Source organism: Triplophysa dalaica, chromosome 21 (genome assembly GCF_015846415.1).
Source record: "Triplophysa dalaica isolate WHDGS20190420 chromosome 21, ASM1584641v1, whole genome shotgun sequence".
Classification (NCBI taxonomy): Eukaryota; Metazoa; Chordata; class Actinopteri; order Cypriniformes; family Nemacheilidae; genus Triplophysa; species Triplophysa dalaica.
Window position 1 is genome coordinate 8,118,853 of NC_079562.1, and position 17,696 is coordinate 8,136,548.

General features: G+C 37.8%; 4 protein-coding genes across 6 annotated transcripts; all 4 read right to left on the reverse strand.

Moving 5' to 3' along the window:
- Positions 1–193: 193 nt before the first annotated feature.
- rabif (RAB interacting factor) lies at positions 194–1,535 on the reverse strand. Its single transcript, XM_056735152.1, has 3 exons — positions 1,355–1,535; positions 1,049–1,221; positions 194–872 (listed from the first exon to the last, which is right to left on the reverse strand). The coding sequence occupies exons 2-3, from the start codon at positions 1,196–1,198 to the stop codon at positions 624–626; spliced, it is 399 nt and encodes a 132-aa protein (XP_056591130.1). The 5' UTR covers positions 1,199–1,221; positions 1,355–1,535; the 3' UTR covers positions 194–623.
- A 190-nt stretch (positions 1,536–1,725) lies between these two features.
- adipor1a (adiponectin receptor 1a) lies at positions 1,726–6,227 on the reverse strand. Of its 3 annotated transcripts, none has more exons than XM_056735500.1 (9): positions 6,074–6,227; positions 5,284–5,361; positions 4,985–5,185; positions 4,763–4,876; positions 4,515–4,686; positions 4,041–4,227; positions 3,765–3,952; positions 3,080–3,273; positions 1,726–2,972 (listed from the first exon to the last, which is right to left on the reverse strand). In XM_056735500.1, the coding sequence occupies exons 3-9, from the start codon at positions 5,126–5,128 to the stop codon at positions 2,844–2,846; spliced, it is 1,128 nt and encodes a 375-aa protein (XP_056591478.1). In that variant the 5' UTR covers positions 5,129–5,185; positions 5,284–5,361; positions 6,074–6,227; the 3' UTR covers positions 1,726–2,843. The 3 variants fall into 3 exon arrangements, with proteins under 3 accessions (XP_056591478.1, XP_056591480.1, XP_056591479.1); XM_056735502.1 differs by having other exon boundaries at positions 4,985–5,202; XM_056735501.1 differs by lacking the exon at positions 5,284–5,361.
- A 1,519-nt stretch (positions 6,228–7,746) lies between these two features.
- LOC130410549 (NADH-cytochrome b5 reductase 3) lies at positions 7,747–11,343 on the reverse strand. The gene is made up of 9 exons (XM_056735257.1): positions 11,139–11,343; positions 10,621–10,761; positions 10,468–10,540; positions 10,107–10,213; positions 9,884–10,013; positions 9,711–9,794; positions 9,536–9,621; positions 8,597–8,696; positions 7,747–8,494 (listed from the first exon to the last, which is right to left on the reverse strand). The coding sequence occupies exons 1-9, from the start codon at positions 11,151–11,153 to the stop codon at positions 8,322–8,324; spliced, it is 909 nt and encodes a 302-aa protein (XP_056591235.1). The 5' UTR covers positions 11,154–11,343; the 3' UTR covers positions 7,747–8,321.
- A 226-nt stretch (positions 11,344–11,569) lies between these two features.
- Positions 11,570–16,953, reverse strand: rnpep (arginyl aminopeptidase (aminopeptidase B)). The gene is made up of 11 exons (XM_056735256.1): positions 16,455–16,953; positions 15,563–15,703; positions 14,464–14,615; positions 13,523–13,639; positions 13,200–13,435; positions 12,985–13,098; positions 12,667–12,779; positions 12,432–12,540; positions 12,062–12,286; positions 11,850–11,992; positions 11,570–11,741 (listed from the first exon to the last, which is right to left on the reverse strand). The coding sequence occupies exons 1-11, from the start codon at positions 16,830–16,832 to the stop codon at positions 11,595–11,597; spliced, it is 1,875 nt and encodes a 624-aa protein (XP_056591234.1). The 5' UTR covers positions 16,833–16,953; the 3' UTR covers positions 11,570–11,594.
- Positions 16,954–17,696: the final 743 nt, after the last annotated feature.

The window sequence follows — 17,696 nt, forward strand, 5'->3', positions numbered from 1 at the left end:
TCACTTTAAAGCATGCATTGAAATGTAGTCCCACGGTGGTTACTTCTTTCTTTGTAGCCTATGCATTTTTTTTGCATCAGCGTGGCGTTTAGAAAACTATAAAACCACAAGAAATACATTCTATTCTATACTTACACCTTAATATGTAAAGTGCATACATGAACAATTATACAAAATGCATGACTCTTTGATATAAGATTAGACCTTTATTTGATCTCAGTTTAATATTAAAAGTCTTTCAAATGATCAAGGACAAATTTTGTCAGTTGATAAGCACTGTCCTTCTCGATCTCTTCATACACAGACATGGCTTCATGTGTTATGAAAACTAAAGTGATAAGAGAGATGGAAAAGGCCTTGTATTAGGAAATGTTTTAAGCATCATCTCTGTCTATGGCAGACTGAGCTAAAAACCAGTTATGATACAGACAGGCACAGCTGTATGTTATTGTATATAGAGGTTGGTGAGTATGAACACTTTATAATGTATAAAAGTATAAACAAACAAACAAAATCACAATTTCTTTTCTTGAAACAATCATAATTCTGCAAGAAAATAAAAAAGATTATTTTCAGTTAAGAAGACTCAGTTACATATGTCATTTTCTATCCAAACACGTGCTCTATTCGTGGTTCACCCTGTCCAATGCCACATAAAAGCTCTTTTTGTCATCCAGGCAATGCCAGCCAATGGGTCCAATCTCACAATCTGCACAAATAAGGTACTTCACTTGGCCAACATCTTTGGTAAAGCCAACATTCTCAAATGTGTACATGTCATCAACCAGCCAGTGGGCAGTTAATGTGTCTCCATCCAATGTTCCTTCTGACTGACCTATGGAGGTTTTCTTTTTCATTGAAGGCAGAAACAACTGGAAGGGATTTGACATAGAAACATAAATTGTTGTTGTTTTAAATGCTATCATGTACAAACACTCTACTAACTTCATATATACGCAAAAATCATCATAATAAATTATTATGTTATGTATCATACAACGTTTAGGAGTGTATTCAAATGTTTCACACCAGACTTAAACAAAATTACCTCTTTTTCTGCAAACACTGCCATGCCTGGACAAAGCACCTTAGAACCACATCGCTGACACAACACCGCTTTTACATTTTTCCCATCTTCCGACAAAAGAGATGGGTCTACTGATCTCTCGGGAGAGGAGCACTGTTTACTGTCATCCATCTTGGCACACAACTGCGTTCAAACTGAAATTTTACAATCCATTAGAAATATAATTGTATTATGCTTCTGCTGTCAATGCTTCTGATATGCTCATATTTATGTATCAGCTAGCGTAAGCAGGCTAGTTAACTGGTAACGTTAGCAAAGAGTACTCGCCTCTGACGTGGATCATGAGGTAAATCTGCTCCTTTTTTAAACAAACGTATTATCTAAATATTTTCCCCAGAATTATGGACACGTTTAGTCAAATAAAGCAAAGTAATATACACTTGTAGAAAATACTAGCTGATTTAACCGGCTACCTGCTAATACTTGTGCAACTGCCAAAGCAGACCGGCTGAAACCAAACCACCTTAATTCCACGTTCCACTCAGCATCACAGAGACTCCATTTTCAGACTACGCATTGTGATTGCTGTGGTTATACGACAAGAATAGTCCAAAAATCTAATGCCCGTTAATTCATTATATTTTGTTCATTCGATTATAAATGTATTCAATCAAAACAACAAGACAAAAGAGCCGAGATTAAGATCCATAAATATTTATTAAAACATTTGACTTAATTGTAAATGATTTAACCCCTCTACACATAACACATGAATATGGATGGTTTATTATTTGTGGTAAAGCCACACAGTGAGCTTATTTATTTAAAAAGAATCATACACTACTTAATACAAACTGCAGTCTGAGAAAGTTAATAAATGACAATACGTTTTTTATATAATTTGATTGGATTGCTTGCAAAGATTAAATATCAGTTATATTTGTGACTCGTGAAATTTACTACACTGTAGTTTTGGCCCATCTATTTAAACCTATTTCCAGTGGCCTAAGGCACAGGAAAAAATGTATACTTTACAGGAAAGTTTTAACTTTACAGACTGCACAGAGGTATCTATGCAGAGGCTTTAACATTGATTTTCAAAATCTGAGCTGTTAGGTGCAACCGTTGACCTGTTTACTTTTTTGTTTAACCTAGTACTGTTTGAACTGTAAATGTTCAAAGCAGGTAGACTTTAAATCAACCCTTAAACCAAGCTGCTCTTTGCACATTTACCAGTCAGCAAGTAACAAAATTAAAACTGTAGCTCAGTGGCTAGAGCATGGCGCTAGTAATGCCAAGGTAATGATTTCGAAACCCAGGGATTGCACATCCTGAAAAACAAATGCATAGTATAATGCAATGTAAGTCGCTTCGGATAAAAGCATCTGCCAAATGCATATATGCAAAATGTAAATGGAGACATTGTCCCATCAGTGAATTTCAGGGCAATAATGAACGTGATTCATCATGACTTCTCTACAACGTTTTGAAAAGTGCTTTTCACTTAAAACAAACAAGATTGTTCTCAAAATAAAAGGTTCACACTAGCCGCAAGTTACTCTTTCAGCCTAGGTTGCCCTTTAATCACACACAAGTACTTTCTGTTCCTGAATTGAGTTCGGTCTATGAAATGATTAACCTCATCCCCACATCTATGCATTGCTTATAAACTGTAACAGTAAGAAATTATATAGGGTAAAACTCTAACCAATATGGAAAATTCAATACAAAGAATAAAACAGCAATCATCAAGGAAAACTGGGCACTGAAATGATAACTCATAAGGAATGGGTTTGTAGTTCATAGGTTGGAGATTTTAAAGGAGAGTATCATCTGTGCAGCCTCCCTCAAGGCCATAGCGGAACTCCTGCAGGTTGGACACCCCATAGAAATGAATGAACGCTGCTGCCACAACCAGCACATGAAATATTTGATGTGAGTGAAACTAAGAGAAAGAGAGACAATTAGGAAGTTTGCAAATCACTGTATCTCAGTATGAGCTCCACACAAGCAACCGATACATAACAAATGTTTAAAAAAACTTCAACTTACCCAAATATCACACTTGCCCGGGAAATAACGCTCAGGGATTCGTGCAGCATAGAGCCCGGCTCCAGTGATGTACATTGCACCCATTAAGTAGAACCAACCCATCTGTCCGACCGTAGTGGCTTTGACAAAACCCTCCTCAATGATGAAGTGCATGGTGGGGACAATTCCACTGAGGCCAAGACCCATGAAAACTCCTATACAAAAATAATAGCGTCAAGAAAAATGACCTAAAGTGAACCAACATGAACAGGAATGTCTCCCCATATTAAAATAGACAGTTAACCGAAAAACACATATTCTGTCATCATTTACTCACACTCAAGTTGTTTCAGATACGTAAAAAATTCTACAAGGATGCTTGTTACCTAACAGATCTTGGCCCACCATTGACAACCATAGTAGGAAAATGAATGTTGGTTAAAAGTGCCCCAGAACGGTTTACTTTTCCACAATCTTAAAAATATCTTCCTTTGTTTCCAACAGAACAAAGAAATCCATAAAGCTATTTTCCTACTATGGTTGTCAATGGTGGCCAAGAACTGTTTGGTTACAAGCATTCTTTTCTATATCTTTCTCTGTGTTCATCAGAACAAAGAAATCTAAACAGATTTGAAACAACTTTAGGGTGAGTATATGAAGACAGAATTTTCATCTTTGGGTGAACTGTTTCCGTGCCGTAAATCACCTGCTCTGGTGGGCCTGTGACGGGGAGTGGAGAACCGGTCCCACTGAGCAACGACGATGGCTGCAATGCCCAGTACACAGACGACTGTGAGGTAGATGAGACGTGGCTGAGGTGAGCAGTAGAACGAGTAGTAAAGCCAGGGCACGAAAGAGCCCATGATCAGCAGAGCAATGCCAGAGTAGTCAAGTCTGAGAGACAAACACAGGAGAGGAGAATAATGACCTTAAAGAAATTTAACCACAAACTGCTCAAATAACAAGTAACCAGTGAACTCACTTGGAGAAAGTGCGAGACACTTTCTCAGAATGGCAGTAGACGGTGTGAAAAAGCCAGGAGAAGCTGAGGCACAGCACGGCACCCAAGAAGAACATGCCAAACACAACCTTCTCCTGCAAAGGGGCCATGAAGTACATGTTGGGCCTCAGCATGGTAAGTGTGCCCAGGCACAAGAACAAGATTAACCCTGTGTAAAATCAAACAAAAACATACAGTCGCTTTATTTTTTTACATATTTACTTCATGAAATGTTATATGTTTGATATCAAATGTGTATTGACTAAAGAACAAAAATGTTATATTCAAGCATGACTAACAAGTTTCTATTGATCCCAAATGCTCTCGAAATAAGAGTGGTGTTTGTTCCCCAACCTTGTAATCGATCTGAGGAATACTTAAAGCACTAAATATATGCATGAGGTGCACAATAGCCTCTTGTCTCTGTGACGGCTCAACAGCGTAACCCAAACCTACCCAACAAATGAGTCCAGATATTCCCGGTCTCTGTGTGAATCCTGAAAATGCTCCTGAAGCAGGCACGGAAGGAGGGCATGGGGGGCCGGTGACCATGCAGGAGGTAGTCATTGTCTTTCAGCCACTCCGGTAGAACGTGAAAGGGAATGACCCTCCAGCGACCTTCCCACACCTGCAGAACAAAAAGCGAGCATGAGATTCTGTATTACCACTGTCATGACTTCAATTTGCATGTTTGATGGTCACACCTTGTGCACAAATTCCTCCATCTTCTCCATTGCATGGTGCGCCTGCAGTGGTAGAGTCAGAATGTCTCCAGCATCATCATCATCCTCTTCATCATCCACCAGACCACTGGCTCCCTGCGGAAGCAATCAGCATTTGAAATGCGCCTGGAACATTTTGTGCTGGCACTGAATATGAAACGCTGGAGATTGCAATCCAGTCAAACGAATAATTATGTCGCTTGCCTCGGACTGGAGTCCTGGGGCTCCTCCAGGGCCATTTTCTTCCAGCAGGGGACCAAGTTCCATCAGCTCCATGTCAGCAGGAACATGGGATTCCTCCGTGACCCGGCAGTCCGCATGACTGGCAGACCTGATTTGGCCTGACATCAGTAGACTGCCCTGTAACTCCTCCTGGACCTCTGAAGTCTCCTACTTCAGTTCACTCTGTGTGAAAAATAGAGCTTCAATCATAACAAAACTTTATTGACCGGGCCAACTCATGACAAAGTGGGTGACTCATAATAACAATAAAGACAGTTTACCTCTGGCAGAGGTTTGAATAGAGAGGCAGGTCTAAACCAGTCTCCTGGTGTTTGCTTCTCTATCAATTTGCATTCAGCCTTGAAAACAAAACACGTTTTTACAATTTTATCGAGTCCTTGAGAAAATAAAAAAACTGGGTTTGCAATTACCACAGTTTTCGTTTCATTTGTAGTGATTTATGCTTTTATAACCTAAGTAACCATGTTATCTGTAATAAAACTAAGTTATTGTAAAACGAAATGCAATCCTCTGCCAAAAACACTGCTATATGTTTACGAAAACAAAAACATGAATAACGTTACTTTCCCTAAAAGATTAGCTGTGCCTAAAACGGTTTTCCAATTGCGAATTTAATGGGTTTCTACTAAAGAGTATATATCAATTTCATAGTTAGCATGACCATGGAGCTGACGTAACAGTTAAATAACTAAGGCTAACCGTAATTAGCCTTCTTGCTAACAAACGCATTTCAGGCTTTTTCGGATGATTTTGGAGGACGAACAGACAAAACACCGGCACACGTCATGACACAACACTTACGGATTATTACATGATAATACATAACATACAAAAAACACGAGGACAATCACTATATCATTACCTATAAAAATACCTAAACAATAAATTATTTATCAGTGCGAATTTTGGGATCTTTAAATGAGCAAACGCCGTTGCATTAGAGCAGGTTAGCATCGAGACACAGAAACCGCTACTGTGCCAGGATGCGTGTTAGAATAACATTTTACATGGCCTTCAATAGCAGTTGCGTTTTATCGTTCGCATGCTTACCTGAGCTAGTCCTGATCTGTTGTTGAAGAAATGCGATCTCTTCCGGACGGCGACCAAATACCCGCAGGATGAACAAATAAAGATGTGAAGGCTGCTGTATATGAGAAAGCGGCTCTGAACTGGCTCGATGTTGTCTTAGAAATAACACCGTAGAGACGCCATCTGCTGGTGAGGATTGATGCTGCATGCAAAACTTGGCAAAACATCCATATCTGTTATTAGCTATATGGGACACCGAACCCTTTTATTTGGTGGCTTAAAGGGATAGTTCACCTTAAAAATAAAAATGATATCATCATTTAACCTGTTCCAACTCTGTATACATTTGTTTGTTCTGATGAACACAGAGAAAGATATTTGATAGAATGCTTGAAACCAAACAGTTCTTGATCCCCATTGACTACCATCAGTGTTGGGTGTAACTAGTTACGAAGTAATTAGTTACTGTATTTTAATTACTTTTCCCTTGAAGAAGTAAAGTAAGGGATTACTCATATGTTTTCTGTAATTTAATTACAGTTACTTTTGATGTACTTAAACTAAATACTTTTTGAAATATATGCGTGTGCAATAGTGTAATTGACATCAAAATTCAAAGTCTTACTTTAAAATATGTACTTTAATGTATAATTCTCACATTTGTAATACTTTGGTCAGTTAATAATATTATTTATTTGAATGAATTAAATAAGACGTTTCATGTCTATCCTTGAATCACTTAACCAATCAAGGTCGATGTAGGATATGGAAAGTAATTAGTAATGAGTAACTAAATACTTTTTGGAGAGAGTCATTTGGACAGTAATCTAATTACACTATTGAAACGTAATGAGTAACTAGTAATTAATTCCTTTTTCAGAGTACACTGACTTCCATAATAGGAAAAATACTCTATATATAAATATATATATTTGTTCTTTATTAACACAAAATTAGATATTTTGAACAACCTAGGACAGCAAACAGTTCTGGTGCACTTTTGACTGCCATTCAAAGAACTGCTTGGTTACAAGCACCAAACAAAGAAATGTATACAGGTTTGGAACAACTAGAGAGTGATTAATTCATAACAGAATTATCATTTTGGGTGAACTGTCCCTTTAAGATGTGTTTTTACATTTTAATCTCCAACAGGTTTTATTTCAATGTATATAGGTCCATGCAATGAGGGCTAAAATTGAAACAGACAAATACTGAAATGCTTTTAAGCCTGAGATTTGAAGATAATCTCGTCACATTTATCCAGCATATGCTGACAAGCTTTAGATAACCACCCCCCATCAGCTCTTTTTCAAAATCTACTCCTTTTCTGATAAAACAGGTGGATTTTGTATACAATCTCAATTCGGTTGTTTAGTGGTGACGTAAGGAATTCCGTTTCCGGGTCCAAACATATATTCATTTCAAGTGGGGCTATACCTTAAACAGCTGTTAATGAGCACTGTTTACTAACATCATCCAGGTTTACGGAATCTCCGACATCAATATTTAAGTAAATTATTAAAAATGAATCACTGACTGAGCATGTGGGATTTCGTTAGGCTAGTATCATGGTTTAACAATAGTTTTACAGCTATATATGACCACATATTAACATTTCACAATCCTAAACATACTCAATGTAGTGTTGTTCTTAACACACTCTGTTGCAAAACTAAGTAACAACAGGGCGATGCATGTGAAAGCTCTTTAATAAGCAACTCACTCCACCTTCATTTAGTGCATTTTGTTTAAAATACAGCCATTGCATTTTAAATCTTTTTAAACACGGTTAACACATACATATATGGAGTACAGCATGCATACAAAATACCCCGGTGACAGCAAATATATCTCATAACAATATACACATGTCAGTCGTCACATAGGCACATTATATATTCAGCATTAACGTCCAAAAGCACACATAATACATACGTGACTCTTCAAAGTGCATTAGATAGGGGCTCTTCAATAATATCATCACTTTATCATGATCTCTTACAGCATAACCAAACTCAATCCACGATTGTGAATGGCAAGACTGAGTACGGTGCAGACCATCATTGCATTGCATTATATGAAGGCTTGTAATATAAAGAACAAATCTTCCCTTTCAACAAAATAGCTAGTAAACGCTACATGTATACTTTATAATTGGGTTACTTGCTATGCAAGCTCAAATTTACTACAACGTGATTGTGCACTTGGGGCATTTGGCGGCAGCAAGTCTGTGGAGTAATCTTTGACCCTGCACATCCACAAAGGTCTAAAAGGTGTAGCGTTGGCTTTGCCGGTAGCCTAGTTTGTCCAGATTTGGAATACAGGCAAACTGAATCATGGGAGGAGGGCCGCACATGAGGATCATACAGTCATCACTGGGTGGAGGCAGATGTTCCTGAATCATCTCAGCATTGATGAAGCCCTGGCTGTATTCCCAGTCTGCACACAAGAACATACAAGTAGATGTTGAAGAAAGATCATGTGCATTTCAGGGATTGGTTTTATATTGGAGAAATTTGATTTTATTAGAGAGCCTCATACCAGCGGGTGCTTTGTCCACTGTGAACCACAGTTTGAAGCGATTTGGATGTCTTGCCTGTATCTCCTCCAGCTCATCCTTCAGCAGAATGTCCTGCTCAGACTAGAAACAGCAGAAAATAGGTTAATGCTCTCTAAAAATTTGGCTGAACATCATTTTCCTGGAAAGGTTCATTTACAAACAAACCTTCCATCACTGGAACATTGGCTGAGTGATTCATTCTACGCACTCGTAACACCCAAAAATGATGATTTATTTTTTACTGTCTTTTACTTTTGAACTATCTTTAACAGGATGCAAAGCATGCTGCTATTTCTATACAAAACAAAAGCACATGGTGCTTCACAGATTTAGAGAAAAAAATATGCTAATAAAAGAGGTTCGTATGACTCATTCTACATTCAACAGTTCACCCAAAAATAAAAATTCTCTTCATTTACTCACCCTCAAGTTGTTGAAAGTGAGTATATTTTTTTGTTATGATGAACACAGAGAAAGATATTTGGAAGAATATTTTTTACCAACAGTTCTTGGCCAACATTGACTACAATAGTAGGAAAACAAACTTTATAAATTGTTTTGTTCTGTTAAACATAAAAGAATACATTTTGAAGAATGAAGGAAAGCTAAAAGTTCTGGGGCACTACATGTACAATTATTCATTTGGCAGATGCTTTTAACCAAAGCGACTTACATTGCATTGTACTATACATTTGTTTCTGACTATATGGAATCCCCTGGGCTCGAACCCATAACCTTGGCGTTCCTAGTGCCATGCCCTAAACACTGATCCACTACTGACTACCATTGTAAATTTTCCCTACTATAGTAGTCAATGGTGGCCAAGAACTGTTTTCTTTCTTCTTTTTAGGTCAACTTTGCCTTTAAGAAATTATAACCATTTAAACCATCCCTTCATATCTTTCCATTGGGACACCAACCTGGTTGGCAAACAGCAAGCTGCATGTAGTCGTGTCACCTGGGTTCTTCATGATGTCACGAATGAGCTGCAACATTGGCGTAATGCCTACACATGGAGGAGATCAATTAATTTGAGTGATCAGACGGACACAAATGGCTTTATCATTTGAAGCACTAAGTAAGAAACCACTGTACCCGTTCCTCCGGCTATAAGACCCAAGGTTCTTTCAACCTTGATCTCCGCAGCTGTCTTTTTATCAGCTTGTAATGCAAACTGACCTGTCGGGTGGAGACGTAGGTGTAAGGTGTGGTCACAGTGTAAATGCAATTATCATGTCAAATATGAAGCAAACATGCATGAGTCAGACCTCGGCCCTTGTACTCCAGCAAACCTCCTGGTCCTCTGAAGTCAATCAAGTCTCCAATTCTCAAGCTCTCCAAGTACTGGGACATCTTTCCTCCTTCAGGGAACTTGGGGTGCACATTCTTAAAATAAATCTGCAGTGTAACATACATGTATATGAAAATCCAGATTCCATACTAAAACCCAATGAACTTGAAAGAGAATGTAAGCAAATGGACAAAAATAACCTTAACAACTAGGTCCACAAATCCTTTGTCATCGTCGCTGGACACGGGTGTGTATGGACGCACAACAAGGCTGCCATCAATCCTGGCACTGAGATAAACATGCTTGCCTTGAAGGAGAAAGACAGAAAGAAGAGCAGTTTCAATAGTCCACCACTACATTACACAGTGCATCCTCAAAGTAATCTTTAAAAAATCTGCACGTTCAAACAATCATATTTCCAGATGAAAAACTCAATTCAGTTGTGGGATCTGTACTTTGTAAATCAAGCATTTTCTTTCTATTGGCAGTTGTGCTTCTAAACCATCAGTCCCCCTCTGCCCACTCACAATCAATATGGCTTGACTCATAAAGATTGCTTACCTACTGGTAATCCCAACACGTGCTCTGGGCTGGGCAAAGCAAACCGGAATTTGCGGGTGTCACGGCTTACAATCTATAGGAAGAGTGATTTATTTTAGTGAAATGCATCCTGACACAAAGTGCATCGTTTAACATTAGGGATTTATGTAATACCTCTTTATCAATGAGCCTCAACTGGTACTTCTCAGAAGGATTAACCAGTGTAATCTTTGGTTTTCTTTTTCTGCTCAGGTAAAGGTATCCCAACACACCTGCTGTTGAGATCACCACTACTCCAACTGTTACTGCAGCAGTCTGAAAGACACAGAATACTGAAATATGAACAGAATTGAAAGTCCAAAACAGAAATCCACAGCAGAGAATGATAAGGGGGTACTTTATTTGTAAGGACATTTAAACACACACGTAATTACGAATTGTCTATGGTCTCTGGTGACAGCTGATTCGATTTCAATAATAAATGTGGACATAATAATTTAATTGCAAGACACTAAAAGCACATCTTTATAATGAACACGACCGCATTGAAATGTTGATATACATAAAATTAAGTGAATATGCTTTGTGGAATGAACTTGGTGAAAAGCCAAAACAGTTACGTATTTTGTAAAGTATCTTTCGGAATGATATTGTACGGCTAGTATTGAACTTGTTTAACATATGTGACTTACCGTTGTGTAACTCATGACGGCTGATCAACTTCACGAGGATTCAGACAAAACGAGTATGAGTGTCAGCCAGTAGATTAAACGTACATCGACACACCCATGAACATTCAGGCGGAGAGCTTTATGTTGGAGACATACGACGCTGCGCAACCTTTGCGCATAAAATCACGAAGGTGGGCATGCGCACGTCCATCCACACTACTGGACGATCTGTCTCGGAAACCGGAAACGCATAGAACGAGCTGTTAATAAAAGTCCCCCTTTCATTTTGTCCAGAAATTCAAATGTGCCTTTATTTATTAAACATGAAAATCCGATATGATTTACAAAAACATGATTGTGAAAGTTACGTGATACATAATATAAACATGTTTATGAGTGATTAGAGCACCGATATTTTAAAATACAGGAGTTGTGTAAAACAGACCATTAAAAACTTTACAAATTCGTTTATTTGCTTCAGGCCATAATCTTTTTCACGTAATTGCGAACATTGATGTGAAGCTGATTTGAAGTGGCAGAGAATATCTCCATAGCCAAAGCCTTTGTCTCTTCTGATCCATTCCACAGGGCCCGATAAACAGGTAATGTGTATTTCTGCTTACCCTGTACATAAATCCATAAATCATAAAAATGTAAGTACTTTATTTATTAATGCAGAGATCTGAAAAAATCTAAAAGGAAATGAAGGTAAAATACAAATAAACTCTTGACCTGACTGGTGAGGAATTTGCGAATATGTTGGTATCCCGGTACATGCAGGTTCTTTGCAACAATCTGGGCCCAACGTAATTTTAGCTCCGCGTTGTTAGACCCAGTGATGTGCGGGTAAAACTCCTCCAGCTTCTTCATATTACCTATTGTATATGTTTATTTAGACTTTGTCGTAATAAATATAATTTTAAATAACACAGAAATATCAGTACCATCTGGAAGAGGTGATTTGTCAAGGATCTTGTCCAAGAAGTAAACAGTTTGGTAGGTCTTCCATGGTTTAGTATCAATTTGGCCAATGGATTCCAAATCCAGGTTTTTGTTAACCCACAGTTCAGCTAACTGCTCTGCTGGTTTCATCAACTGCTGACCAGCAGACAGATCAGGACAATATGGAGGCCAACCAGGCACATTGAGCCAGCTGTCAAAATCCAGACCTGAACGAAAGAAACAATATGTGATGACAAACGACCATAGTTGAGTACAAAAGCTGGTCTGTCCAAACTTATCAATTCAGTCAATCCCATTTATTTTACTATCAATGTTATGACTGCCACTAAATATTTCTGCAATGTTACACACCCTCAGTTTTGTGGACATTCTTCTCTTTCAGGTCTGGGAAATACTCCAGGTAGAATTCTAAAGCATCTTCTGCCATCACACTTTGGTACTTGAACTTTTCCACATAAGCCTTTAAAAAGACAGTTGATGTTTTTATTAAACAGTAAATGTTAGGGTCTGATTAATTCTTTGTATTAAATTGCATGAACTAGGCACTATATTATTAATCATTTACAAACATATTTTTTTAGAGAACCTTGAGGAACGCATCAAAGCGGGCTAGATCTCCTGTGAGGTGGGCCAGGTAGGATACAAAACAGAAGCCTTTCTCATAGGGTGTTTCATTATAGGTATCATCAGGGTCAACACCTGGACAGATATAAAAGCAAAAACCCCTTGTGTACAACATGAAATATTTCTTCTTCTCAGTAGTCAGATTTGGAGTGATTCTGTTTGTTATACTGTTTGTCATTAGTAACACATAAAAACATAGCTTTTAAACAAACAATTATTCCATGTGTGACTCTTTTGTATTTCCAATATACAATAAAACAGACAACTACTGGTAGTCTACCTGGTTCGATTATAACACGTAGTTTGTTGAGAGGGTGACTTTCTCCTGTGTTGTGTATGTGCTGACGCAGAAGTGCTTTACCAGTTGCAGCCTCCAGACATGAATAAACTTCACCTGAGAATACCAAAGCTTCACATATGAATAAACTCAGACACAAAGCAAATTCACTATTATTTTATGTTCAATCACTTCAAGTTAGGGTCACATGAGCATACCATACAGCTCCCTGCAAACTCTACGTTGAGCATACATAGTGAAGCCCTCGTTCAGCCAAAATTCTCCCCAGGTGGCGTTGGTGACCAAGTTTCCGAACCAGCTGTGGCAAATCTCGTGCACGATCACATCGGCGAGGGAGCGATCCCCCGCCAACAGACAGGGTGTGACGAATGTCAAACAGGGATTCTCCATCCCACCAAAAGGGAATGAGGGCGGCATGAACAGAACATCATACCTATACAGTTACACCACATGAGTTTAAAATTAAACTCATTTACTAATAGAAAGCTATTGTAAAAAGTCAATAAATATATAATTCTACCTTCCCCAGACGTAGGGTCCAAACAGTTTCTCTCCCACCGACAGGAACTTTTCGATCACATTATCAAACTCTTGCTTGGCTGCCTGCAGCAAACAGGGCTCAGTCCAAACACTTGTCCTTAAAATAAAATTTAAGTCAGGACACCTGCAGTTAACCATAAACACATTGACAGAGCACAGGCTATGTAAATATATACAGTATATAGAAAAGAATCTGACCTTTAAAACTTTATAGTTTAGCCATTCGATGACTAAATCTAGTAGAAGCCAAGATCTTCTCTAGAACAATATTATATTGCAAATCAATGTACTGCGTCCATTTATTTATGTGCCAGATACCCATGCAGATTAATGAAGTCACTATATCATTTTTATTTGCTCAGGGGAGCACAGTGGAATAAGGTGGGTCACAGAAGTCACTTGGCTGTTTTGGTGCATAACAGTTAAAACAATGAACATGGGCAGTATAAAACATCCGTGGTGTAAATGCGTTGGCGTCACATCAGTGAAAGCACAATAATTGTCATTGTTATTTTTTGGAATCAACTTTTTGTCTAATGCACTCTAGTAGCCAAGTGACTTGGTGGGTCAGGACTTGCGAAGCTTACAAACAGATTTTTTTTTTTTATAACTCATTACTCCTTAATTTTAAAACTAAAGCACACCCACGCATCAGCTCTGAGAGCTCGAAGCGTCTTATTTTTTTTTCCATGCTCGCTTTCACTTACTTTTGGCTGTATGTATGTGACATGATTTAAAAAATATTATCGACAGTAGACACTATCGATACACTATTGAAAAAATAATGCAATAGTTACATGTATCGATATTTTTGCACAGCCCTACTCTTTAGGATAGTTTATTTTCTTATATCAACTGTCTGACTGCATATCAGCGTACAAATAACATAAGGGATTCATGAATACTGTTTTAAGCTCTTACCTGGGTCCCACCTCAGCAGACTGCAAGTCTCCTACTGCCAGTGCTACGAGATAGGCAGGAATGGGATGATCCATAGTGAACAGGAAAGTGTTGTCTGCTTTTCTGTGCTCCCATTTATTAGCACTCATAACTGCTGTGAATCCATCAGGCACCTGAAAAGAATGTAGAACAACAAAGTGATAAGCTACTGTGTCAGTGAATCCAATGTGCAATTATACGGCAGTGATAAACTCTAAGTCTTTTCATTGTGACTAGCTCTTCTTTTTTGTAAAACATGTGTTTCCTATTGCAGAAGGTACAAAACACCAGTGAAATTGTAAGGTTATAAGCTTATATTCCTGGACCGTGGTGTATACAATTCAGTGCATGTTATTCCAAATATTTAAATGAATAATCATATCCAAATATAAACCCTTCCTCTTAATCTTAAATGATTTTGCTTTTCCAGTGTCGTATTGGCCATGCAGGCTATTTGGATAAATGGTAATTTATACTTGTTTCAGCAACATTAGAAATGTAGGAAACAATGTTTTATTAAAATGCCTCTGAAATCCCTTTCTGTTGCAGTTAGTATAACAAGAATAACAAATCCATATACTTTATTGTACCAAACCAAAACCACATTTCATATAGAAAAAAAATATAATAAATAAATCAGATTAAGTCATCTTGTCTTCTTGCTGATCAACCTATTTCAGTCCAAAGACATAATCACATAACAGCAAGAAAATAGAAATGCTTGATTTTATGTGTAAGAGGTGTTGGTCCTGAAAAAAATCTTGATTATTGTTATTCACACGCATGATAATATCATAAATAAATAATGCAGAACATGTTTATTAGAGCCACATCCAATACAAATCTTTCTCTTACTAATATTGTTAGTGTTATTCATTGGCCAAAAATAAAATAAAATGAACAAGATCAAATATAAATTTGACTAACAATTTTTTTCTTTAATGATTGTTATCATCAGTCCTTCTGGTGACAGTTGTCATGTAGTTAAAAGCTGATATTTGAAGAAGACAACAGTCTGTAATATTGTCCTTAGCTCCATTAGATTTTTATATGAGAAACATGACCAGCATAATGGCCTCACCTTAATAGCAGCTGAGTAGGTGCTCTTGACTGCCGGGGTATCAAAGCAAGGGAAGAAGGAACGGTTGAGCACAGCCTGGCCTTGAGTATAAACATAAGGCTTGAGTTTCCCAGCAGTCTGTTCTGGTTCCAGCCAACACACCTATGAGAGGAAACATGAGTTTGGTGAGATGATCTGACATACATGCACAACAGCTGAGAAAGTGCTCTTTGTCTTGGGTGTATGGAAGCCAGAAAAAAGGCTGCGGTTCATCATCATAAAGAACTCAGAAGTGTATAAGAAGAGCAGCTTCTTTTCAGCAGTCCAGCCGTGACATCTACAGAGATGCTCTGGCATAAGCCATAGAGATATGTGAGTATGCAGGCAGGTCCGTTGTTAAATATAATAAAAAGGGCTGTCAACAAAATTAATCCCGATTAATCGCACCCAGAATAACATTTTGTGTTTACATAATATACAGTATGTCTATGTGCTGTGCATATAAATACACATATATACGAAATATTTACATGTATTTATCTATATTTACCAACAATTGAAATTATATATAAATGTTGAAAAAGTTTTGATTTTTCTTAAACACATGCATGGATGTGTATTTGTTAATAAATACAAAATTATTATGCACATCACACAGATATATATATATATATATTTTATGTAAACACAAACTTTTATTCAGGATGCGATTAATCGCGATTAATCTTTTGACAGCCGTAATAATAAATGAAACAATGATAAACATCATTACGAACGATGATCACAAGATTTAAAAATGACTAGGAAAGCATTTTCCTTATAGGTCTCGTGACAAGTGTAACTTTCACTTTTAGTTGTATTGAAATTTTCAATCTGCCTAGTTTCAGTGAAGAAAAGCACGCTACAGGCTTACCCCTGGTCCATCAGAAGCTGTATATTTGATCGTAACTTGAAATTTGTCCTCGGATTTGAAAGGTTTGGGAAATTTCACTATCAATGTGGTGCCATAACTCGTGAATTCCCGAACAAGAATTTCTGCTCGGCTCCAATTTTGCGCATCGCGAGAGAACGAGATCTCCTGTGGCGTCAGAGTTGGATGAATATCTAGCTGTAACTCACTCTGCCCGTCCTGAATGCATTTTAACTGTATTGTTTCGGTGCCTGATATAACTTTCTTCTCAAAGTCCACAGTAAGATCGAGATGAAAATGTTGTATTTTAAACTGACGGAAACTAGAAGAGGTTGCAACGTCTTCGGCTCTGTCTGAATACAGTGACAATGTTTTATCCATTTTGAATCAGACGGTAAAACCAATCTGATGAGTAACAAGCAAACCGTCTGTCAGCGATCTGTCCGTTCAATCACAGACGTCAAGTGGATAGGTGCAGTAAAACACTTTGTATGCTTTGCACAACAAATCGTTAAGCAATGTGAGTGTGAGTCATTCGGTACAATTTCTGCGTAATTGCTGCGCAATGTTGTTTGCCACGAAGAAGCTAGATGCGACAGAGAAATAGACCAAAGACGCTTAATGTTAAGCCTGCAATCATGGTTAAAAAGCGTGAAGCAGGAAGTGTACCAGGAGGCGACCAGAGGCGCTGTTTGCGGTTGTTACTAGAAGGGATACAGCTACGACCGGAAGTGGTGCACAAATCTCGCCATAAAATTACAATAAACTACATTAGCTAATGCCTACACATACCCTAACCCTAAACATAACCTTACAATAATAAAAATATTAATCTACTGTTTTTAGCGTGACAAAAATTATGCGGTATTGAAGTGCGCATGCCCAGTGGAGGTGGCTGTATCCCTTCTAATCAAAACCGCTGTTTGCGCGTACTTTACTGCCATTATTATATGATTGCCTAAAGTTGCTCACGTGATCACCGTTTTTACAAGATGACAAAATGTTACTTATAAATTTGAGACATCTGTAAAAATGTATGTTTATTAATACATTCATTCCAGTCATTGTTAGCTCGCTATCGTTAGCTATCACTTAAAATCCATATCAGCAATGTAAAACCAAAGTAAACTACTAGAAAGTGTTTGAAATGTCATGGTTTTGATTGTAAAAAATATTTTTTTGTCATCACTTTTCTGTCACTAAAACCAGAGCAAAGTTCACTAGGTTTTGGTGTTGGTTTACTAT

Excerpts from the sequence above, each read along its gene's own strand:
- adipor1a (XM_056735501.1), bottom strand. The coding sequence starts at position 5,128 with ATGTCAGGCCAAATCAGGTCTGCCAGTCATGCGGACTGCCGGGTCACG. Across the intron at positions 3,274-3,764 it reads TCACAGGCCCACCAGAGCAG|GAGTTTTCATGGGTCTTGGC; the intron begins GTGATTTACGGC and ends ATTTTTGTATAG. Across the intron at positions 2,973-3,079 it reads CGGGCAAGTGTGATATTTGG|TTTCACTCACATCAAATATT; the intron begins GTAAGTTGAAGT and ends TCTTTCTCTTAG.
- rnpep (XM_056735256.1), bottom strand. The coding sequence starts at position 16,832 with ATGGATAAAACATTGTCACTGTATTCAGACAGAGCCGAAGACGTTGCA. Across the intron at positions 13,099-13,199 it reads AGTTTGCAGGGAGCTGTATG|GTGAAGTTTATTCATGTCTG; the intron begins GTATGCTCATGT and ends TGGTATTCTCAG. Across the intron at positions 12,287-12,431 it reads GAATGTCCACAAAACTGAGG|GTCTGGATTTTGACAGCTGG; the intron begins GTGTGTAACATT and ends TCTTTCGTTCAG.
- LOC130410549 (XM_056735257.1), bottom strand. Across the intron at positions 10,541-10,620 it reads TGAGGCTCATTGATAAAGAG|ATTGTAAGCCGTGACACCCG; the intron begins GTATTACATAAA and ends CTCTTCCTATAG. Across the intron at positions 8,495-8,596 it reads AGTGGACAAAGCACCCGCTG|ACTGGGAATACAGCCAGGGC; the intron begins GTATGAGGCTCT and ends TCTTGTGTGCAG.
- rabif (XM_056735152.1), bottom strand. The coding sequence starts at position 1,198 with ATGGATGACAGTAAACAGTGCTCCTCTCCCGAGAGATCAGTAGACCCA. Across the intron at positions 873-1,048 it reads CAGTGTTTGCAGAAAAAGAG|TTGTTTCTGCCTTCAATGAA; the intron begins GTAATTTTGTTT and ends AATCCCTTCCAG.